At 35.2% G+C, this 25,280-nt stretch overlaps 1 protein-coding gene across 3 annotated transcripts in view; it reads right to left on the reverse strand.

Annotated features, from left to right (window-relative positions):
• Nucleotides 1–25,280, reverse strand: part of LAMA2 (laminin subunit alpha 2) — a 645,363-nt gene that overhangs the window by 348,332 nt on the left and 271,751 nt on the right. For all 3 annotated transcript variants that reach the window (XM_059177585.1, XM_059177583.1, XM_059177584.1), the window contains exons 10-11: nucleotides 12,461–12,621; nucleotides 53–193 (exon numbers count right to left, since the gene is read on the reverse strand). In XM_059177585.1, coding sequence (XP_059033568.1) covers nucleotides 53–193; nucleotides 12,461–12,621 — 302 coding nt within the window. The remainder of the gene's footprint in view (nucleotides 1–52; nucleotides 194–12,460; nucleotides 12,622–25,280) is intronic.

A 25,280-nucleotide genomic window follows, 5' to 3' on the forward strand; every position in this document is an offset into this window, starting at 1 on the left:
AGGAGGTTCTATTCTACTGAGCAGCATACAGAATGAAAAGGCTATTGCTTACATGGCCGTAGGTCCAGTACGAGCTCTGACATCTGTCTGAAACCCCAGAACAGAAACACTCATCACAACCTTTATGATTATCCTCTTGCAAATTGAAGAAGCCGGCTTTACAGCGACTGCAGTCCCCACCTTCAACATTCTCCTACAAATAAAAACAGAGATACCCTTCAAGATAAAGAACCATCTATATTTAGTTCCATGAAAGGAAATTATAAACTGGATATTCTTCATTTTACCCTTCAACCATATTTAAAAGATAGGATTTTTTTTCTTAATCTGCTCAAAATCTCCATGTTAAGCTATCTCCTTTCTAGCCACACTGACAGGAAAGGATATTGGATACTGATCTACTGTCGTAAAAGCTACAATTTGATCTTCATGTATATCAAGAGTGTGGTGTAAACGCCATGATAAATACAGCAGTGAGTTTCACTGACTAAAATGGGCACAGGCTGCTTCACAACCTCTGTTGTTGAACTACTTCCTCTTTGAACACATGATATATGATAAAATTAGAGAATTAAACTAATGGATGTGCAACAGCATGTTGATAATATACAGAGGACAAAATACTGTCCATATTACATATTAAAAAAACATACACTTGGGGCAACCATGAGAACCTGACAGGGAGAGAAACTGGAGTAAACGGCCATAGATTTCCTTGATGCAACCAAGCAGGAAAAAAGGAAAGGTTTTCTTGGTTAATTTTCACAGTGTTTCTTTAATACATTGGTGTCGCCAGTTAATCATATAGTAATAATATGGGAAATATAAATCTCATGCGGTGACTGCTCTCCAGATTGGTATCATTAATCCTAGTCCCAACATACTGAAAAATCCTTTGTTTATAGATGGGCCTATACTGTGGACTCGGGCCAGGGAAAGCTGATTATCTAATGAAAAACTGGGAAGGCTGCAGTTTCTCAATTTAAAGAACAGTGAATCTTAACTAGTAACTTCTAAATGAAGACTCCTTGCTTTGTAGGAAGAGATTCTCAGTATTCCCTACACCTGGATTTGCTCCACATTTTTTCTCTTCCTTGAGTTCCTTCATTACCTTAATTCTGAAACTTTCCTTCTCCTTAGAGAACTTCTCTCTCAGCTGTGCTCCATAGTCCTTTGTACATTGCTCTATTATAACCACCCAAAAAACCCACATAGCTGTATCTTCTGAGCTTGTTCTCTCTAGGTATATCCTAGTTATACCCCATAATCTATTCAGAGGTAGAAGCCTTGCCTTACTTACTGTTACACTACCAGAAAATGCTGAAGTTCCTGAGCACTAGATATAACACTAAGCACTAGATAAACAATATTTTACTAAGTTTAAATAAATTTCTTGGTGGTTGTGTTTTTCATCCACAGCAAAGAGCTATGCACATAGTAGATGTTTAATATAATTATTTTTTTTAGTAAACCAAGATTGGGCAGAGGATAGAGGGTTGATAAGATCTGAGAACATAGGAAAAAAAAATAGGAGAAAGAACAAGAGTGTGAAAAAATAAAAAAATTTGTAAGAATAACTAAAGAGGTTTCTGCTTATATCTGAGAGAATAATTTATTTGAAATTAACTTTTTGACTCTTAATTTCTATGACCTACTTAAGAGACCATAGTCACTTCTATATTGTTGGGAACCTAAACAAAGGGCTGTCTCCTGGCCCATTTCAAATGTCAATTTTTAGCAACTTGATAAATACACAAATTGAATTATTGCCACAGACATTCTTGCTAATTTTTATTTCTAAAGTAGATTCCAGATATTTTCATATGATAAATGTCAGCAAAACTAATCAAACTAATTTCAGACCTATGGTGCAAATAATTCCCCAAAGCTCTGAAGTTGGGAGTCCTCAGAAGGGTATATAGGCAGGAAAGATGAAACATCTCTATAAGTGTAATTTAGCTTATCCCACTGAGGACACACTATAGCTGTTCTGTAGACTGTGCTCTTACGCACTTGGTCTAATCTACTTTTCATTTACTCTAATTTTGAACCTGTAATACTACTTTTCTGAGATTCAGACTGAGTTCAACAATTTGAAATTTTTAGACATTACATTTTCCTTATCTCTGTTTTTGTCTGGTAATATAACCTTGAAAAAATAGGATTAAATAATTTCAATATTCAATTAATTAATAACCTGAAGCAACACAATAGAGTAGGAATTCTAGGGACTCTAAAGATGCACAAGTCAAGGTCTCTGTCTTTAAAAGTCAACATCTAGAGCCAGGTAAAATGATACATTTACAATCCACTATAATGCTTGGTGGAACAGGATTGTGCCTCTGAGAAATCAGTTATATTATGGGAACACAGAAGAGGAAGGACTAGTTGTGCTACAAAGACCTAAGGAGGCTTTGTGACAGGAGTGGCATCGTTTGCCCTTTTGTAATTTTGAAGAACGGTTTAAAAATTCAATCTGTTGGAGGAGATAAAATGAGAGACCCATGGTTAGCAAAGAGATTGGAAACAAGAACTAATTCAAAGGGTAGATGATTCATTCATCATTTATTTTTTCAAAACAGACACACTGAATAGTTCTTGTGTGCTAGGGTCTGCACTTGGTCCTTGGCTTCCGGTGTCTTTGCCCTCACATAATGAACTTTCAAGGCTACTCTGAGATATTGATCTTTTCTCTCAGGAATTGGTAAATCATTATAGGTCATTCAGCAGGAGGTAAATCAAATGAACTATACTTCATGCACCTAAGTTGGTGGGAAGAGGTAAAATGTCTAAGAAAGACAAGACGCTGGTACTCTTTCATCACCATATGGTGCAGTGAAGTGTTAATTCAACAGGCCTGGAGTGCTCAAACCCTGCATATTCTAAACTGAAAAGACCATTGCTTGACTAGCTCCTGGGAGATAACCTATAAGACCTTGGAATATTCTGCTTGATAAAAGGGTCTTTGTATACCTGGGGTCAGGGGTCACATCAGACAGTTTATGCTAATAATCCCATTTATGGTGAAAGTCTAGTTTTGTTTCCCCATGACATTGCAACACATTTATCAGCTTACAATACCATTTATGGTGAATACATAGTTTTGTCTACCTGGGGCCCTGAGTCACAATGTATCAGTTTGATCTCTGGGGGAACAGGTGACTGGGTCAGTCATATAAGAGCTTCATACCTCAATGACTGACCTCCCAATAAAAATCCAGAATAGCAAGACTTGGGTGAGTTTCCTTGGTTGGAATAACTCGTAAGTATTGTCATACATTGTTTCTGGGAGAAATAAATACTTTCCGTATGATTCCGTTGAGAGAAGATAACTGGAAGTCTGCATTTGGTTTCTTCTAGACTCTTTCCTATGCACCTCTGTCTTTGCTGATTTTAATCTATATATTTTTTGCTGTAATAAACCATTAGGGTGAGTACAGAAACTTTTCAGAATTCTCCAAGTCCTTCTAGTGAATCACTGATAATGAGTGTGGTCTTGGGGGCCCCCAACACCATAGTAAAGATTATAGGATGTTTATACCTAGAAAAACAGGCTACCCAAAGTGATAGTTTTACTTTGTTGTGACAAATCTTCAAACCAAAACATTTTAGAACTCTTTATAGGTCTTCAATCTAATCCTATTTTACACCACCATGCTTACTTCAACCCTCCTCACAAGTAACGATCAACTTCTGTAAGATCCCCATAGACCTTACACATGACTGCATAGGATGTCAGCTTCATGCCACAGCTTTAAGTTGCTAGACTCCTACTTATTTAGATCTGAGTCTGCTCCACATTTTTTTCTTGAGTGGGTGGTAGCTGGGTTCATTGGATTGAAAAGTGCTTGGTTCTGATTGTTCTCAGTTTCTACAATAGACAAATAATAAGCCAAAACTAAATAGTAAATATGCTGGATACAGTACCAACTTATGTATCTGTCCTCATGGCTTAATTAAAAGGGCCTTTCAAAGCTGACAGGAACATGAATTGAGGATAAAATCTTTTTAGATCACTAGAGCTCTGCTTTCTGGTCATGCCTCAACTTGCAGAGAATAAATTAGTTATTGCCTGTTCTACTTCCTTCCTCCTTTTCCAATCTTCCTTGAGAGTATATCTAAGTAATTTCTTATTTAAGGATTGTGTTTCCAAAGTTTTCTTTAAATTGATATTAGCTTCAAAACAGGGAAGGCATGCCTGGGTGGCTCAGTTGGTTAAGCGGCTGCCTTCGGCTCAGGTCATGATCCCAGCGTCCTGGGATGGAGTCCGACATCAGGCTCCTTGCTCGGCAGGGAGCCTGCTTCTCCCTCTGCCTCTAGCCTGCCACTCTGTCTGCCTGTGCTTGCGCTCTCTCTAACAAATAAAATCTTAAAGAAAAAAAAAAAAACAGGGAAGACATCACAGTTTGGTATTTAATGTATTTTTAGAGTGGCACAATTCAAACACAAAGGCATAGTGTTCCAGGACTTCTACTGAAACTTCTAGGGAGACTAGTTCCCCACCTTCTAGTAACTTGATCATATAGAACATCTTGGCAGCTTTCTTCTCAATTCTTTTTATGGGTTCTAAGGTACGTAACTACTTTTTCAAAACTTCTTTGTGGTTCATCAACAATGCCATACATGAAGTGGCTATGATTATATTCCTGATTCATTTTTGGAAGATCTTTCTGATTTGGATTTTTGATGCTCAGATTGAGAGTGAATCTTCTGCTTTATGGGTAAGTTCCTTGAGCAGTTTAATTTACTATGCTGTCAGTATCAAATTATTGATAAAACCTATGTTATTGTTTACTATTACCTTACTTGCTATTTTTACTCACTCATTCATCAAATCTGATGAAGATAGGCTGATGATAAACAGTGCCTCTTCTCTTTAGACCAGTGTCTCCCAGCCTGATTTTTATTTTCAAGCCCTTAAGGAGCCTCTTTAATTACTATTTTATTTTCATACCATCCTCACCATGAAATCTTTGTTCCACGGGTATACTCTTGTGTCCAGGTGCACTGTGTCCATATGCATAAAATGAAAACGGTATTTTCACCCCTATTAGAGCCAATTTTCATCCCCTTCTGGAGACATGCATGCTTAAGATACATATCCTATTGCACATATTTAGCTGAGTACATAAGTAGGTATGTTGTGGTCTACCCTACAAAATATTTATGATAACTGGCCTTTCTCCTTCGGCAGTTTTTTCTCTAAAAACAAAGCTTAATTAGAAAAACCTTACTAGGTTCTTTTTTCTTAGAGTCAGACACTGTTGGGTTGACACCAATTTTCTTTTTGCTAGAGTTCCCTCGGCAAAGGCTCTCTCTAGAGAAATAGAGTCACGATCGTTTCCCTGTAGCCATTCTCAGGAAGTCGCTTTCTTATAAATTAGGTACAACTCCAGTGGTACATGTTTAACCGTGATTGTTAGTCAACTGGGAATTCTATTGACAAAGTTACCCGGAGTATCTCCAGTGACATTTAAGTTATTTTTTGTGATAATTGCTCCAGAAATGCTGTAGTCATGCCTGTTTTTTGGGGGGCGTTTGTAGTCAATTATAGATTTTCCTCTGTTATGGCCTTCATTCTAACGCATCCAAGTATTAAAAGAAGTTAACAAAAGAAGGATAATTAGCTAATTAGCAGTATTTGTGGAGCGCTTACTCTTTAAATACACTGTTCCGTGGCTAAATAATAAGTAGTTGGTGGTTAGAAGCAAGAAGAAAAATAGAAGAAAATTAGTTCTCACTTCACACAAGTTTATTTAGCCTTTAACATTAAAAATTGAATAACATGGTATTTCTCAACTGTCGCTGCTTCAGGAAACAAACTCTGGAATGCACTTCTAATGCTAGGAAATTTACATCTGTAATTTAGATTCAAGATCAAACATATAAATTGAACACCTTTTGTAGAAATGCCCAGGGTTCCAGCCTAACAAGTTAATGTGGTGATCACTGCTATATATAAATAGGAAAGGGAAATACAAAACCAATAAAAATCTAAGCACACACCATGCAAATCCCATTAGAGGAAAAGAGTAGAAACTTACTTCTACTCATAAAAAGAAATATAAATAAACAGAAAAAGTGATTACTACGTATTTATGATGATCCCTTATACTTTCAAAAGGCTTCGATGTTATAATTACATCTATTGAGAGTTAGGCAAGAAAGATTTAATATCATCATTTTATAGATTAAGAAATAGGTATCAACCAATCTTAGTAACTTTCAAATCTCTGCAACTGTTTCATTTTCTTTCTTCCTTCTTTTTTATGTATGAGTCACTGTCAGCTTCTTATTGATTGATGGAAAAAATAACAGAAGTGAGGCTGACATTAAATAGATTGCAAGTTGTAAGAAGATAATAAAGGAAAAGACAAAGACGTTACAAGTGATTACTGCAGGAGAATTATTTCTATCAGGGGAACCAGGATCCCAGCTTTGCTAAGAAAGTGAAGATGAACCTTGAAAACTGCCTAGCATGCAAAGGGCCAGGGCCAGGGGTAAGGTTTTCCCACCCTTCTAAATAGACTCTGAAATTCCAGAAAGAGCTTGGTACCCCCAAGGAATGTAATTCAGGCAAAAAGACAGGGACTGAAGCTCCAGAACATTCTGGGAAGATAACCCAAGGTCAGATCACATAAGCTGGTTGGCCAGTAAGGACTTAATGGAAAGTGCAGTAGAAAACCCAAAGCAAAGCACGCGAAAATACACACTTTGATTTCTAATCTTTTACTTCACTATTTATCTTTTTGTTATAAGACTTTGATAAAATAAAAGCACATGTTACAACCTAGATCAAGGTCAGTTTATATTATGTATCAGAGACTGTAATCCAATGGCCTTTGAATGGATAACATGACACCAAACTTCAAAAGCCCAATTTTTAGCATATGGTACTTAAAATAAATACCAAAAGTCCAACCAGCATTTACATTCAACTGACTTATATATCTGGGAATGTTTCCCTCTTGTAACTCACAAGAAGATAGAGGAATTTCAAAAATGTTAATAATGTATAAAAATTAGTAAGTATTTTCATGTCTTGAGCTAACATTGTTTTCATATTTTGAAATATAATGAGGATGATGTTCACTAATATCATTGAGTAAACAAGATATAACAGATATAACAGAATATCTGTAAAATTGATAGCAGTTGATACATACTAATTTCATTTACCTCTTTTCAAATCAGGAAATCTTTTTTTCTTTGATTAAAGAAATTTTAAATTAGGAATTATTTTAAAACACCAGAAAAGTACACATGACATTTATCCACTACTCATAACCTAGAGGTTGAAAAATATTAACATTTCTCATGTGTGTTTCAGATATATTTTAAAAGAATATTTAGGCACATTTGAATTTTACTTTATGTCTATCCTAGTCCCTTCCCCTTTTCTCTAGAGTTAACTAGTCTCTGAAATTCTACATATCAGTGTATTTAAAAATCTTTAATTTATGTAAGTGTGTGTCCACACACTATGAAACTGTTTTATGTCTTATAATGTCACACAAATGACAGCACAATGACATTGGTTTTCCTCACCTCACCTGAAGTTTCTGAGATTTATCAATGCTTAGGCATGAGGACCTATTTTCACTGGAACAGCTCTTTTATCATATTTCATGAGTGTATTGCACTTCATTTTTCTTACTGATACATGGATATTTCAATTTTTTTCTAATTTTTAAAACAATTATGTATATGGTGGACATCTTTTCTTTGCTTCTTTCTGCACAGTGTGCAAGTTTCTTTAGCGTGAATGTCTAGATGTGGAGTTGCTGGGTGACACACTTCATTATCTTAATGATACCAGATACCCTACTGTACTCCACAGGTCATATTACTAATTTACCCAAATGACAGCAGCATTTCTCTTGGTTTTCACCAGGATTTGATATTATTTGCTATCTCCCCATTTAAAGTTTTATCCTATATTCTTCAATAATCTTCTTGAAAAGTATCTCCACTTAAAAATACTTATTTCTAAGTATCATATAGTTTTTGTTCCTATTCGCAATATTTTCATTCTACTTTCTAATTGGTTATCACTGACATATTGTTTTTTATAGACAGATTCTTGCATTCTTCAAGTCACTGGAATGCTCTTCTGGTTTCAATATTCACCTTGCTAAAGAATGTACATCAGTGTTTTCAATACAGTTTTCAGTACAGTGTTTTGAGTGTTTTCAATACAGTTGGACTGACAATGGCAAACACACATCATGATATTTGTCTCTTGCACATATTATGATATGATATATGCAATAAAAACATATCTAACACATATAAGACTTTTTCTCTCAATCTTGACTCGTGGGCAAGTTGCCTACTGGGAGCTTAGGTAGTAGATTTCTTTTTTATCTTCTTCAAATAGAAAATATTGAATTTTCTTTAATTCTTGACAATTCTTCTTTTCATCATTTTTGGATATTCTTTCTCATCTGTTCATCTAGTCTCTTCTTTGGAAACTCGTGTTACTTTTGTTAAATTTTATCCTTCTATGAGCCAAACCACTTAGCATCTCATGTTTTCATGTCTTTACTTCCTACGTCAATGAATAGGTGTTATCCTCAAGTCTGCATTTCTAATACTCTATTAAGCAGTTTCTAATCTTCTAAAATTCACTGAATTTTAAATTTCAACCATATACAGTTTTTATTTCTAGAAGTAAATGATATTGACTTCTTTTCCAAAGCTGCTTATTTATTTTAATATAGGACCCTATTTTGTACTGTTTTCTCATTCTTTTTTATTCTTTTACCTTCACATGTTTTATGATTATACATTTTCATGTATTTTATGATTAATACAATAAAAGTATATACTTTACTGTTTATATGAATTCTTGCAAACTATCTTATTCTTCTAGTTCTTGGTGTACAAATATTTTGACTTCTGTGCCTCCTGATTTTGTTTTGTAGTTATTTTTCTATCGTGCAGTGTACTGCTTTATGGCAAGTTCATCATCAGTTGAGGCAGCACCTTCTTTCCTGTGGGAATACCACTTGCCTGACATGTTGAAGAATTCTAACATAAAGGGAGAATAAAACTGACCCCATTCCCATGTGGCACACAGGTTTGGGTGTTTGCTTCCTCACTGCACACTAATTTTTCCCCACCTAGAGCTCAAAAGGAGAAAGAAAATTTCTGTTGCCACCGCCAGCTTGCAGGTGGAATTTTCACTGTAAGGGGACAATTCTAGAGTCTAAACATAACTGAACTCAATTTTAATTTCCTTCCTTGAGTCCAAAACTCAATGTCAAGTCCTAGAGAGGCCATTAAAACATCCAACCTTATTTCCATTTGTAGATTAGGACCAGCATCCTACTTCCCCACCCCATGACCTTCGTTGTTCAGCTCTGCTTGGGCTTATGCTTGTTAACTTGGGTTTCTCTTTTGGGTCTGACATATAGAAATTTCCTTCTCTTTCCTGAATCAACAGAATTACAAATTTACTCTATTTCATCCAGCATACTTGTATTGGAAGTGAAAGAAGTGGTGTCCCTTTTCTCAGTATATCTTGATAGAATGTTACCCACTTAAAATTTATAATAGAAGTATATATAGGCCCAAGACTTCATAACCAAGTGCTTTCTTAAAGTATCTACATACGTCAGTAAGGACAAAATTTCTTCCTAATGAAAATTATTTTAAAAAAATTACATGTTATAATGTGACCAAAAAAACGTGTACGTGTATACTGGTTAATACGCATTTTGGGGGCTCCTGGGTGGCTCAGTGGGTTAAGCCGCTGCCTTCGGCTCAGGTCATGATCTCAGGTCCTGGGATCGAGTCCCACATCGGGCTCTCTGCTCGGCAGGGAGCCTGCTTCCTCCTCTCTCTCTGCCTGCCTCTCTGCCTACTTGTGATCTCTCTCTGTCAAATAAATAAAATAAAAAATCTTTAAAAAAAAATACGCATTTTGGAAACGAGCATTTATATTGATACCATTTTATTTGAATTTAAGTCTCCAGTATTTTAGCTTCTCAATGAAGTATTACTTGTTAAATACCATTTTGATAGATCCATATTGTTTCAAATAACCAGCAGACACACCTATGTCTCATCATGTTTTTGTAAAAAAGAATGGCCTACCACATTTCTCTCTACATTAATAAATGTCTGTTCAGTATTTAAATTACATGCATATTTTGTTGGAATACTGTGTATTTATTATTCTTTTAAACAAGAGATTATAGGTACTTAATTATAGTACATTATATGTATGTATATTATGATATAATTCATTTTCTGTATGCATATAATTAGTGATTTTTAAAACTATGTGGATGTCTATTGAAATCCGTTTTCTGCAAGTTTTTATCCTAAAAGAAAAAAAAAAACATTAAGTTTTATCTAAGCGGTTATAGTCATCTATTTAAAATGTCACACAGTTGAAAGGCAACTCTTTTAATGATGCTACTTACTTATTTATTCTTTTATGATTTCTTAATTGCTGTTTATTGTCTTTTAACTATCTGTGTAGAGCTTCAGATGTGTTTGTAACAGGGATAGTTCTTCTTTTTTAATATATTTTTATTTATTTATTTGACAGAGAGAGACATGGTGAGAGAACAGAAGTAGAGTGAGTGGAAGGGGGAGAAGCAGGCTCCCCACTGAGCAGGAAGCCTGATGTGGGACTCATTCCCAGTGTCCTGGGATCATGACCCAAGCCCAAGGCAGCCATTTAACCACTAAGCCACCCAGGCACCTCAAAAGGGATGGTTCTTAACTGGGACTGTAATTGCTCAGTATAAGACAGAGGCAGACAGAGAGCTAGCAGAGTGCAGGCAGTGGCTCAAGGAGCTCTCCCTCTGATCTGAGTCCTCCTAGTGGCTATAGCTCTTCTTCTAGCCTTTCTCTCTACATTTACCAAAGAAAGGAAAAAAATGAGGCCTGCGTCTTTCCCTCCCTGTTACTCTTTCCTTGCAAATACTAGACATTTCCAGTGTATGAACAGTAGGTATATAAAAACATTCCTTTTCTTTTTTCCCATTTGATGTCCTGCATTCTAGAGACTACAGAGATTTCCCTTCCATTCTAAGCTCAGCTTTGCCTGTCCTTTATTTGAACAAGTGATAAAACTCAGAGATTTCCGTGGAGTTTTGTAAGAGAAATAAAATGCACACAAGCAACATTTTGGTAAATATCAGAGAAGATGAACTAAGTCTGTAGGATTGTCCAAAAAGAGACACAGAGTGAAGAGCAGAGGTCTCCTTAAACAAGTGATCATACACAGATGGCAACACAGTTTTGGTCTGTTATTTCAAATAATATTGGAATAAAATGTCCTATATCTAGGAAATTTACTATGTTCCAGTATATGACAGCTTTTACTATAGATTATGGACTTTCTGCCAGTTTACAGAGACAGGAATTGTGTAGTTTCAGTAGGCAGAAAAAACACCTAAATGACCCATGATACAGCATACACCTATTATGTAACTATTATAATATTTAGCCTGTTATGTCAGACATTCTTGTCCCAATCAATATACACTTCACATTAATACTAATATTTACCTCTTGTGTTATACTTTAATTTTATATGCACATACACATATAACAAATGGAAGTATATCATTTCATGTAATTTACAGCTTCCTAGATAAGACTAATGATTTAATAAAGGTTCTTAAAAAGGTTCCAACCATGATTGAGAGCAAAGGAAAAAAAAAGTAACATTCATTTTTATATCAGTATGGCATTCTAACTTTTTCAGTGTATTCTGTCAACTAATGTAGATAACACAGCTTAACCCCAGTGTTTTGGAACTGATTAGCACAGCTAAATGAAATCAGTTCTGTCATTTTAGACTTGTGCATGCCTCTGTTTCCTCTATGCATACAAGCTGTGGTTGTAATGCCTCCCTCAGTGTTCACATGATGAGCTATTAGCTGAGTATGTACAACAAATAAAGTCATATTTCTGAAAGTACTCTTAGGAGGAAAAATTGAGACTTTAATCAATTCCACTAGGTTTCTTACATTTTCAGTAATAAAACAGAAGAATCTGAATATAGTATTTTCAGAAAATCTGGGTCTAAACTTCAAAAGATTACCTAAAACGCCAGAATGTAACCCTTGGCAGAATTATTTTCAGAGGTAGATGCAAAGCTATGGAAGGTTTGAGTATATCGCTGCTGTTTATAATGCTATTTTTCAATTCACAGACTAGTCGAGTAATGAGGGAAAGGGGTTTTTGCTATGAAGTAACACCTCTTCCTAGAGTGACTGGTCCTTCTTGAGCTGGTAGAATTAGACAAATGGTGGATGTCTGGACATCCTGGTTGTAATGACACTTAAGAGGAGGGCCAATGGTAGGATAGATAGGGGATATTTATAGGAGAAGCTGTTACAATTGACCTAATGTCAAACAGACATAAGAGAACAGAAAAGAAAGGGAAAAGGACCTTCTGTCTTGATAGCAGACATTACCAGCAAACACAACACACCTTGCAGTGACAGTGTCCAAAACAAGGGTCTTCATTTGTGCTCCCTGCACCACTGCAGTTACAAGGCTTGCATTCTGGGTAGCCAGTGTAGCCTCGGGCACAGCGGTCACAGCTCACGCCTGTGAAGCCAGGTTTGCAATGACAAGACCCAGGTGCCAAACCTATGCGAAGACGAACTACATATTAACAACATATTAACATATTAACCACATATTAACAACAACAACCACATATTAACCACATATTAACACACACAAATTCCTAAAGTTTTCATGATAGTAACATTTATAATTCTTTTTTGACACAAAAACTAATAAAGAAAAGTTAAACCCAAAGGATATAAGGTTTAATTAAAAGTTGACTACAAGTCTCTACCACAGCATCTCTTACATATCTTTACAAATATAAAGAATGAAAAAAGAAAGATAAAATCTTGAAGCTCCTACCAAAATTGAGGCCACAGAAAAACTGTCACAATGATCAAGGACTTATTTTCATAGCTGATTAATGATACTCAAAGAATAAGCAGCGACCTGTGATACATGTTGCTTCATAGTTTAGACTACCATGAGATGGAAAAAGTGCCTGGTGGGTAAAAATACACTGCTTAAGCCCAACATTAAACAACAATCATCTAAATATGACATCACTGGGTATAAGAACAACAAAAAGACTGACAATTTGTGGGAATAGATATTTTGAGAACAAGATATAGAGAAAAATGAAAGCAGTTTAAATTTACTTTTCCTTTTTAAACCATCAAAATACAATTTCTATTCTTCTCTTTGATTAAAAAAATGGCAAATGCAGATGAATAAGTAAAGTTATTGACTTTCAAAATCTGGAAGAGTGTAAGAGCAAAACAGCAAAATATAGCCCACACAAGAAAGGAAAGGAGGGAAGAAAGAAGCATCACAAGGGGAAAGACACAGCAGAATGGGAAGAAGACTGTCAAACCCACATGCTAATCTTATGCCATATGTTCGTGGTCTTACTGCTTCTGTTAAAACTATGTGTGGAGAACTTTTAGAAGTCCACTTCACTGAAGGACATTTCTCCAGCGGGTAAGTGAGGGTGGAACTCTTGTGGGGACAGTGTGCTCTCAGGATCCATGGGGTCACAGAAAGACACAAAAAGTGTCTGAGTGTAGTCAGAGCTCCCAGGTATTGGAGCAAGGGAAGCTGACTACAGAGACAGAGCCAAGGAGTGAGCTCTCAGCTTGGGGTTACCTTAAGCTGTGATTTAAGTCACAATCAGACCACTGCTCTTTGAGCAGGGACCCCACAAGTGGCAGATCCGGAGAGACCTCCTCCTTTCTCCTGCATGGGGAGAGGCAAGGGAGTGCATGGCAAGGATCTGCTGGGATTGAAGACACCAAACGGGGCCATGTGCCAGAAATAAAAACATTCAGTCACAGGACGAGTGAGCTCGGAGCACGGCAAGAGACCACAGAGATGGGAGGGACTGACTGGTTTTTCTCTGAGGGTGTCCTGAGGAGTGGGGCCACAAGCTCTTGGCTCCTATGGGCCAGAGATTAGGAGGCCACCATTCTCATTCCCATTATCCAAAGCAGTATGGAGAGCATTCAGAGAACAAAAGATCCTGAAAGCAAACTTGAGCAGATTGCTTTAGCCTGGCCCCTGGCAGAGGTGGTGCAATACCACTTCGGGCAAAGACATTTGAGAATCACAAGAAAATCCAGCCAAGACCAAGTGCACTGATCTATGAAAACAGCAGAACTCCACAGCTAGGGGAAAGCAACATAAAGAATTCATGGCTTTTTCCCCATGAAACTTTAGTCTTGCAAAGTTAAATTTTTTAATTTTATTTTTTTCTTATTTTATATATATATATATTTTACTTTTCCTCTTTCCTCTTTCAACGTTTTTAAACTAGTTTATCTTAACAATAACTTTTTAAAAAAAATCTTTCAAAATCTTCAAAAATCTCTCAAAATCGTCATTGTTAAAGCCATATTTTATCCCTTCATTGTATTTAACCTTATATTTTATATACATTAAGATTTTTTCTCTTTAAAATTTTGGGATACAATTTCTTCTAATAGATCAAAATATACCCTAAATCTAGTGCATGGCTTTGTTCCAGTCTCCAACCTGATCACAGTCTCTCCTCATTTTTTTTTCTTTTTCCTACCAACTTATCTTATCAATTCCTTTTATAGAATTTTAAAAAAATTTTCATCTTTATAATCGTATTCCATCCCTTCATCATGTTTACCCTTATTTTTGTGTATATATACATTTTTCTTTCCTTAAAATTTTGGAAGGTAGTTTCTTCTAAAAGACCAAAATACACCCAAAATCAAGTGGGTGGCTCTGATCTATTCACCAGTCTAATATATATATACATATACATATATATGTATATATATAATTTTTATTTCATTTTCCCCCTTATTTCTCCCCCCAGCTTTGGGTCTCTTCTGATTTGGTTAGTGTACATTTTTCTGGGGTCTTTGCTACCCTTTCAGTATTTTATTCTATCATGCATATATTATTATCTGGATAAAATGACAAGGTGGAAAAACTCACCACAAAAAAAGAACAAGAGGCAGTACTGATGGCTAGGAAATAATCAGTACAGACATTGGTAATATGTCAGAACTAGAGCTTAGAATGATGATTATCAAGGTGCTAGCTGGGCTCAAAGAAGGTATGGAAGATATTAGAGTATTCCCTTCTGGAGAAATAAAATCCTTTCTGGTGGGAAAAAAAGAACTAAAATCTAACCAAGTTGAAATAAAAAAAGCTATTAATGAGGTTCAATAAAAAATGGAGGGTCTTACTGCTAAGATATATGAGGCAGAAAAGAGAATTAGTGATATAGAAGACCAAATGACAGAAAATGAAGAAGCTGAGCAAGGGAGAAAAACAACTACTGGATCATAAGAGGAGAGAATTCAAGAGATAAGTAATACCATAAGATGAAATAATATTAGAATAATTGGGATCCCAGAAGAAGAAAGAGAGAGAGGGGAAGAGGTATATTGTAGCGACTTATAGCAGAGAATTTCCCTAATATAGTAAAAGGAATATGCATCAAAATCCAGGAGGCACAGAGAATTGCCCTCAAAATCAATAAAAATAGGTCCATACCCTGTGATCTAATAGTAAAACTTAGAAGTCAGTGAAAAAGAGAAAATCCTGAAAGCAGCTCAGGACAAGAAGTCTGTAACATACAATGGTAGAAATGTTAGATTGGCAGTAGACTTATCCAGAGAGACCTGGCAGTCCAGAAAGAACTGGCATGATATATTCATAGCATTAAATGAGAAAAATATGCAGATAAGAGCATATCCATCTAGGCTGTCATTGAAAATAGATGGAGAAATAAAAAGCTTCCAGGACAAACAAAAATTAAAAGAATTTGCAAACACCAAACGAGCCCTACAGGAAATACTGAAAGGGATCCTCTAAACAAAGAGAGTGCCTAAAAGTAGTAGACCAGTAATGAGCAGAGATAATATACAGTAACAGACAGTCACCTTACAGGCAATACAGTGTCACTAAGTTCATATCTTTCAAAAGTTATCCTGAATGTAAATGGGCTAAATGTCCCAATTAAAAAACACAGGGCATCGGAATGGATAAAAAAAAATAAGACCCATCAATATGCTGTCTACAAGAAACTCATTTTATCTATTTTTTAAAAAGATTTTATTTATTTATTTGACAGACAGAGATCACAAGTAGGCAGAGAGGCAGGCAGAGAGAGAGGTGGAAGCAGGCTCCCCACCAAGCAGAGAGCCCAATGTGGGGCTTGATCCCAGGACCCTGGGATCATGACCTGAGCTGAAGGCAGAGGCTTTAACCCACTGAGCCACCTAGGTGCCCCGAAACTCATTTTAGACCCAAAGACACCTCCAGATTTAAAATAAGGGGGTGGAAAGCAATTTACATGCTAATGGACAACAAAAGAAAGGGGGGGTGGCAATCCTTATTATCAGATAAGTTGGATTTTAAGCCAAAGACTATGATAAGAGATGAGGAAGAACACTATATCATACTTAAAGGGTCCATCCAACAAGAAGAGCTAACAATTTTAAGTATCTAAGTCCCTAACATGTGAGCAGCCAATGATATAAACCAATTAATAAGAAAAACAAAGAAACATAACATAACATAAGTAATACCATAACATAACAATAACATAACAATAATACAATAATAGCAGGGGACACTAACCCATTCACTGAAATGGAAAGATCATCCAAGCAAAATATCAACAAGGAAATAAAGGCTTTAAATGACACACTGGACCAGGTGGATATCACAGATACATTCAGAACATTCCATCCCAAAGCAACAGAATACACATTCTTCTCTAGTGCACATGGAACATTCTCCAAAATATATCACATCCTGTGTAACAAATCAAGTCTCAACTGGGATCATTCCCTGAATATTTTCAAACCACAATGCTCTGAAGCTAGAACTCAATCACAAAGGAAAGTTAGAAAGAACTCAAATACATGGAGGCTAAAGAGCATCCTACTAAAGAATGAATGGGTCAACCAGAAAATTAAAGAAGAATTAAAAAAATTCATGGAAACAATGAAAATGAAAACACAACTGTTCGAAATCTTTGGGATACAGCAAAGTGGAGGAAAGTATCTAGTGATGCAAGCCTTCTTCAAAAAACAAGAAAGGTCTCAAGTATACAACCTAACCCTACACCTAAAGGAGCTGGAGAAAGAACAGCAAAGAAAGCCTAAATTCAGCAGGAAAAGAGAAATCATAAAGATCAGGGCAGAAATCCATGAACTAGAAACCAAAAGAACAGTAGAACAAATCAACGAAACTAGGAGCTGGTTCTTTGAAAGAATTAATAAGATTGATAAACTCCTGACCGGATTATCATAAAGGAAAAGAGAAAACACCAAAATAAAATCATGAATGAAAGAGGAGAGATCACACCCAACACCAAAGAAATACAAACAATTATAAGAACATATTATAAGCAACTCTATGCCAGCAAATTTGACAATCTGGGAAAAATGGATGCATTCCTAGAGACATATAAACACCAAAACTGAACCAGGAAAAAATAGAAAACCGGAACAGAGTCATAACCAGTAAGGAGATTGCAACAGTCATCAAAAATCTCCCAACTGAGCCCAGGGTCAGAGAGCTTCCTGGAGGAATTTGACCAAACATTTAAAGAAGAATTAATACCTATTCTCTTGAAACTGTTCCAAAAAATAGAATGGAAGGAAAACTTCCAAACTCATTTACGAGGCTAGCATTACCTTGATCCCAAAACCATACAAAGACCACACCAAAAAGGAGAATTACAGACCAATATCCTTAACGAACATGGATGCAAAAATTCTCACCAAAATTCTAGCCAATAGGTTCCAACAGTACATTAAAAGGATTATTCACCTCGGCCAAATGGATTTATTCCTGGGTTGCACGGTTGGTTCAACATCCGCAAATCAATGAAAGTGATACAATACATTATTAAAAGAAAGAACAAGAACCGTATGATACTCACAATAGATGCTGAAAAAGCATTTAACAAAGTACAGCATCCTTTCCTGATCAAAACTCTTTGAAGTGTAGGGATAGAGGGTACATACCTCCATATCATCAAAGCCATCTATGAAAACCCACAGCAAGTATCATTCTAAATGGAGGAAAACTGAGAGCTTTTCCCCTAAGGTCAAGAACATGGCAGGGATGTCCACTATCACCAGTGCTATTCAACATCATACTAGAAGTCCTAGCCTTGGCAATCAGACAAGAAAAAGAAATTAAAGACATCCAAATCAGTAAAGAAGAAGTCAAACTATCACTCTTTGCTGATGATATGATACTTTATGTGGAAAACTCAAAAGACTCCACTCCAAAACTGCTAGAACTCATAGAGGAATTCAGTAAAGTGTCAGGATATAAAGTCAATGCACATAAATCAGTTGCATTTCTATACACCAACAGCAAGATAGAAGAAAGAGAAATTAAAGAATTGATACCATTTACAATTGCACCCCAAAGCATGAGATACCTAGGGATAAACCTAAGGAAAGAGCCAAAGAATCTCTACGCAGAAAACTGTAAAGTACTCATGAAAGAAATTGAGGAAGACATGAAGAAATGGAAAAACATTCCATGCTCCTGAATTGGAAGAATAAATATTGTGAAAATGTTTATGCTACTTAAAGCAATCTACACATTTAATATAATCCCTATCAAAATCCCATCCATTTTTTTCAAAGAAGTGGAACAAATAATACTAAAATTTATATGAAACCAGAAAAGACCTTGAATAGCCAGAGGAATGTTGAAAAAGAAAGCCAAAGTTGGTGGCATCACAATTCTAGACTTTAAGCTCTGTTACAAAACTGCCATCATCAAGGCAGTATGGTACTGACACAAAAATAGACCCATAGATTAGTGGAACAGAATAGAGTGCCCAGGAATAGACCCTCTACTCTATGGTCAACTAATCTTTGACAAAGCAGGAAATAATGTCCAATGGAAAAAAGTCTCTTCAACAAATGGTGTTGGGAAAATCTGACAGCCACAAGGAGAAGAATGAAACTGGACCATTTTCTTACACCATACACAAAAATGGACTCAAAATGGATGAAAGAGGTCAATGTGAAACAGGAATCCATGAAAATCTTTGATAAGAACACAGGTAGCAACCTCTTCTACCTCAGCTGCAGCAAGTTCTTCCTAGACACATCACCAAAGGCAAAAGAAGCAAGGTCAAAAATGAACTACTGGGACTTCATCAAGATCAAAAGCTTTTGCAAAGCAAATGAAACAGTCAACAAAAGCAAAAGATAACTGACAGAATAGAAGATATTAGCAAGTGACATATCAGATAAAGGGTGAGTATTCAAAATCTAGAAAGAACTTACCAAATTCAAAACCCAAAGAACAAATAATCCAATCAAGAAATGGGAAAAGGACATGAACAGACATTTCTGCAAAGAAGACATCCAGATGGGCAACGGACATATGAAAAAGTGCTCCATATCACTTGGCATCAGAAAAATACAAATCAAAACCACAATGAGATTCCACTTAACACCAGTCAGAATGGCTAAAATTTTGACGAGTCAGGAAATGACAGATTTTGGAGAGGATGGGGAGAAAGAGGAACCCTTCTACGCAGTTGGTGGGAATGCAAGCTGGTGCAGCCACTCTCGAAAATGGCATAGAAGTTCCTCAAAAAGTTGAAGATTGAGTTACCCTACAACACAGCCTTTGCACTACTGGGTATTTACCCTAAAGATACAAATGTAGTGACCTGAAAGGCACATGTACCTGACTGTTCATAGCAGCAATGTCCACAACTATGGAAAGTATGGAAAGAACCTTGATGTCAAACTACGGAAAGAACCTAGATGTCCATCAACAGATGAATGGATAAAGAAGATGTGGTATATATATACAATGGAATAGTATGCAGGCATGAAATGAAATGAAATCTTGTCATTTGCAATGACATGGATGGAAGTAGAGGGTGTTATGCTGAGCGAAATAAGTCAATCAGAGAAAAACAATTATCATATGATCTCTCTGATATGAGGAATTTGAGAGGCAGAGCAGGGTTGATGGGGAGTAGGGAAGGAAAAAAATGAAATAAGATGGGATCAGGAGGGAGACAAACCATAAGAGACTCTTAATCTCACAAAAAAAACTGAGGGTTGCTGGGGGTAAGGGGATAGGGAGAGGGTAGTTAGGTTATGGACATTGGGGATGGTGTGTAATATGGTGAGTGCTGTGAAATGTGTAAGCCTAATGATTCATAGACCTGTATCCCTGGGACAAATAATACATTATATGTTAATAAAAATAATTTAAATAAAAAACAAAACAAAAACTACGTGTGTATAATGTTTAGAAGAGATATGCAAAATGGTAAGAAAGTTTTTTAAAAAAAGGAATGTAAATCTACATTAGGAGAGCATATAGAGTTGTAATATTAGCAATGAGCAAAGTAGAATCCATTGAAAACAGATTCACTAAGGGGCTCCTGGGTGGTTTAGTAGGTTAATTGTTTTCCTTTGACTGGGGTCATGATCCTAGGGATCTGGGATTGAGCCCCAGGGCAGGATCCCTGCTCAGTGGGGTGTCTGCTTCTCCTTCTCCTTCTGCCCCTCTCCCCTTCAACCCTGTGTTAGTGCTCTCTCTCTCTCTCTCAAATAAATAAATAAAATCTTTAAAAAAAATAGATTCATCTGGACAAGACCTCATTTTACAATGATGACAATAAAATAAAAAACATGACTAAAGATATTATATTCATACTCCATAAGAACACTAATTTTAAGTACAAAAATATATAGATAGACAACAAAAGATTTGAGGGCTCAAAGAGAAAGTGGCCAAAAATCAGTGACTGAGAATAACATTAACCTACTCCTTTCTAATATTTATAGATGAATTAGAAAAAGAAGACATAGAAAAACATGAATCATCTACTATTGTTGAATTACACATCATATTGTATATATATACTTATTCTAGCTCATTAATCTACAAAAATGCTCAATTTCTCAAAGCATAAGTAATCTATGTCTACTTTTCTTAACATAAATTACTATTTCTATTTTTTGGAACAGTTTCAGGAGAATAGGAATCAGTTCTTCTTTAAATGTTTGGTAGAATTCCCCCGGGAAGCCGTCTGGCCCTGGGCTTTTGTTTGTTTGGAGATTTTTAATGACTGTTTCAATCTCCTTACTGGTTATGGGTCTGTTCAGGCTTTCTATTTCTTCCTGGTTCAGTTGTGGTAGTTTATATGTTTCTAGGAATGCATCCATTTCTTCCAGATTGTCAAATTTATTGCCGTAGAGTTGCTCATAGTATGTTCTTATAATAGTTTGTATTTCTTTGGTGTTAGTTGTGATCTCTCCTCTTTCATTCATGATTTTATTTATTTGGGTCCTTTCTCTTTTCTTTTTGATAAGTCGGGCCAGGGGTTTATCAATTTTATTAATTCTTTCAAAGAACCAGCTCCTAGTTTCGTTGATTTGTTCTATTGTTTTTTTGGTTTCTATTTCATTGATTTCTGCTCTGATCTTTATGATTTCTCTTCTCCTGCTGGGCTTAGGGTTTCTTTCTTGTTCTTTCTCCAGCTCCTTTAGGTGTAGGGTTAGGTTGTGTACCTGAGACCTTTCTTGTTTCTTGAGAAAGGCTTGTACCGCTATATATTTTCCTCTCAGGACTGCCTTTGTTGTGTCCCACAGATTTTGAACTGTTGTATTTTCATTATCATTTGTTTCCATGATTTTTTTCAATTCTTCTTTAATTTCCCGGTTGACCCATTCATTCTTTAGAAGGATACTGTTTAGTCTCCATGTATTTGGGTTCTTTCCAAACTTCCTTTTGTGGTTGAGTTCTAGCTTTAGAGCATTGTGGTCTGAAAATATGCAGGGAATGATCCCAATCTTTTGATACCGGTTGAGTCCTGATTTAGGACCGAGGATGTGATCTATTCTGGGGAATGTTCCATGTGCACTAGAGAAGAATGTGTATTCTGTTGCTTTGGGATGAAATATTCTGAATATATCTGTGATGTCCATCTGGTCCAGTGTGTCATTTAAGGCCTTTATTTCCTTGCTGATCTTTTGCTTGGATGACCTGTCCATTTCAGTGAGGGGAGTGTTAAAGTCCCCTACTATTATTGTATTATTGTTGATGTGTTTCTTTGATTTTGTTATTAATTGGTTTATATAGTTGGCTGCTCCCACATTGGGGGCATAGATATTTAAAATTGTTAGATCTTCTTGTTGGACAGACCCTTTGAGTATGATATAGTGTCCTTCCTCATCTCTTATTATAGTCTTTGGCTTAAAATCTAATTGATCTGATATAAGGATTGCCACTCCTGCTTTCTTCTGATGTCCATTAGCATGGTAAATTCTTTTCCACCCCCTCACTTTAAATCTGGAGGTGTCTTCAGGCTTAAAATGTGTTTCTTGGAGGCAACATATAGATGGGTTTTGTTTTTTTATCCATTCTGATACCCTGTGTCTTTTGACAGGGGCATTTAGCCCATTCACATTCAGGGTAACTATTGAGAGATATGAATTTAGTGCCATTGTATTGCCTGTAAGGTGACTGTTACTGTATTACTATTTCTGTATTTGTAATAAAAGTCATTATAAATTAGGATTGAGGTAATATGGAATATCAACCATGATAATAAAGTCTTATACAAAATTCCACCATTCTAAAAATGAATAATATTTCCCCTTTTAACTCTTGAGTGAAAGAGAAATAAAGACTTCAACTGTGATTAAATAGTTTTCTAATTATTTATAAAACAGCAGTGAGAAAAGAACTTAATGTTTATGAGATATAGAAAAAAACAGTAACCAAAGGTTAAATACATTAAAAATGTGAAGAAATTAAAATTTAATCCATGTAATTATAAGAAGAGAAAAAACAAATGAATACCACAGGAAAGAAGGAATATTTGAAAAATAAACAAAGAAAATAAGGTAAAAAAGAACTTAAAAATAATCAAAGATATCAAAAGAGGACAAATGGTCAAAGATTATCATAAAAGTATTTTAGTAGTAGTTAGTTTTTACAGTGTTTTCAAAGTTTTAAACTCTAACAGAGTATCTAAAACATGGAGGGCTATGTAATTTAGTTTATGAAGCTAGTAAAACTTAGTATCAAAATCTAACTAAGGTAGCCCTAAATAAGCCTAATAACAGCTTATAATTAAATGGCACTCATTTTATGCGAGGTATTATGCTTAGCACTATATATGATACATGGTTTAATTTAGTTAATACTCAAAACCTCAAAATGAGAAAAGTACTATAATGTTTCCCATTTTACAGATGAGAAAACTAAGGCACAGAGAAATTAATTTGTTTGCCAAGATAGCACAGCTGGCAGATGTCACAGGCAAAACAAATTTACATATGAATTCATATGAACAAATCCTAAATAATATAAACACCAAACTGAATCCTAAAGTACATTAAAAGGATTTTCCATAAGGACCAAGAAGATTTTATTCTGTTAATTTAAATATTGTTTCATATTAATAATATATTTTAACATATTATATTCATAAATCAAATGAAAAAGAAATCTAGTAATTTCAATAAAGGCTGAAAAGCATTCCAAGAAATTAACATTTACTTCTCATGTTAAAATCCCCATTAAGACTAAGTGTAAATTTATTCCATATAATGACAATGTCTATCTTAACATTTGTAAAAATCCTGTATGTTGTAACGTTGTAATATTGTGAACTAGATGCCCAAACATCCCCTCTTGTTCAGAACATAGGACAACACAGGATAAAGTTACAGACAGAAAGAGAGATAGACAGACAGACAGAATGGCTGTGCTGGTTGAATATAAGGAAACTCCTTATTACAAAATTACAACAAACTACAAAATTTAAAAGAGAGAGAGAGAGAGAGGAGATTCTAAAGAAATAAGTTATCTCTTAGCCAGTATCCTTTCCTGGATTTGACTGACCGATTAACTGAGCATGTCTTTATGGAACGAAAGAAAAGTTGTAGGTACTACTCAAGTTAGAAGATAGTATCAGAGATTATACAAACTCAAGGATCCTGAAAGGATAATCTAGAACCTTTACACAGACATGCATGAGTATGTGCATGTGTGTGTACTCACAAACACACACACAAAATCATCAAACACACAAGAAAATAGGGCCCCAATGAATAAATTAGCAGAAAAATCAGCCCCCAGGATTAGGCTTATATAGGTAACAGAGAATGCTGCTAAAAGATACAGAATATAAAATAAATACACTTAATATGTTTAATGAAAAAAATTGTATTAAATATAGATTAATTTAAAAGAGACTACTAGAAAAACAAAATATAGCTAGAAACTTTCTTTATAAAATATGCCAAATAAATTCCATACTGATTAAGGAACTAAGTATAAAAAAGTGAAATAATAAGAATTAAGAAAATGAATACATTTGTCTGATCTTGGGATAGATGAGAGTTTTAGAATTCTAAAGGCCTATCAAAAATTCAATTAAAATATTAAAACAATCTTGGCATAATGTCTTATAGCTAAAGTTTTTTAAGTTGTAATAGGTGATTATATAAAACATTTTAAAGGTTCATTTATAAAATAATCTTAACAATAGTGAGACACAAAATCTGGAATGTTTATAACAAATTTAACATACAGTTGTTTTTCATATTTAAAGCACCCTTACAAATCTTTGGGGCGGAACATCACTTTATACCAAAAGTAATCAGTTTTTTAGTAATCAAGTTAATGTCATAAAATACCGTTTCCCACTATCTGGTTACTCATACTAAGAAGTCCAAAGCATTACACTGTAACTTAGACTCTTTCCTAAGAAATCACCAAGCTAAACATGAAGATAAAAATGTATCATGGGAAATGTGTCTAATTTGGTAACGCAGGTCTATATTGAGTAATATATATCTAATTATAAATATTGATTCTTACATTTCAATTTTAAAATTAGAAGAATTAGGTCTCAAATTAAATATAACTACGATTTTTGAAAAGATAAAGATGCAATTGGCAGACATTGTCAAGTGAGTTGGAAGACCAGTGAAGAGTATAGGGACTTGCACATAGTAGGACCTCAAAAGAGGAGTCTAAATTTAGTGGATCATAAAATCATAACTTAAACGTTTTATTTAACATTATAAATATTCCGTACTTAAGAAAAATGATTAAATAGTAGAGAAAAGGATTATTGAATGAATGAATGAAACATTTCTTTTTAAGATGGAGAGTCAGTGGGCAATATTTAATGGTGATGAAAGTACTAAGAATATTATTTAGATATTGTCTGT

This window comes from Mustela lutreola, chromosome 6, assembly GCF_030435805.1.
Source record: "Mustela lutreola isolate mMusLut2 chromosome 6, mMusLut2.pri, whole genome shotgun sequence".
Lineage (NCBI taxonomy): Eukaryota > Metazoa > Chordata > Mammalia > Carnivora > Mustelidae > Mustela > Mustela lutreola.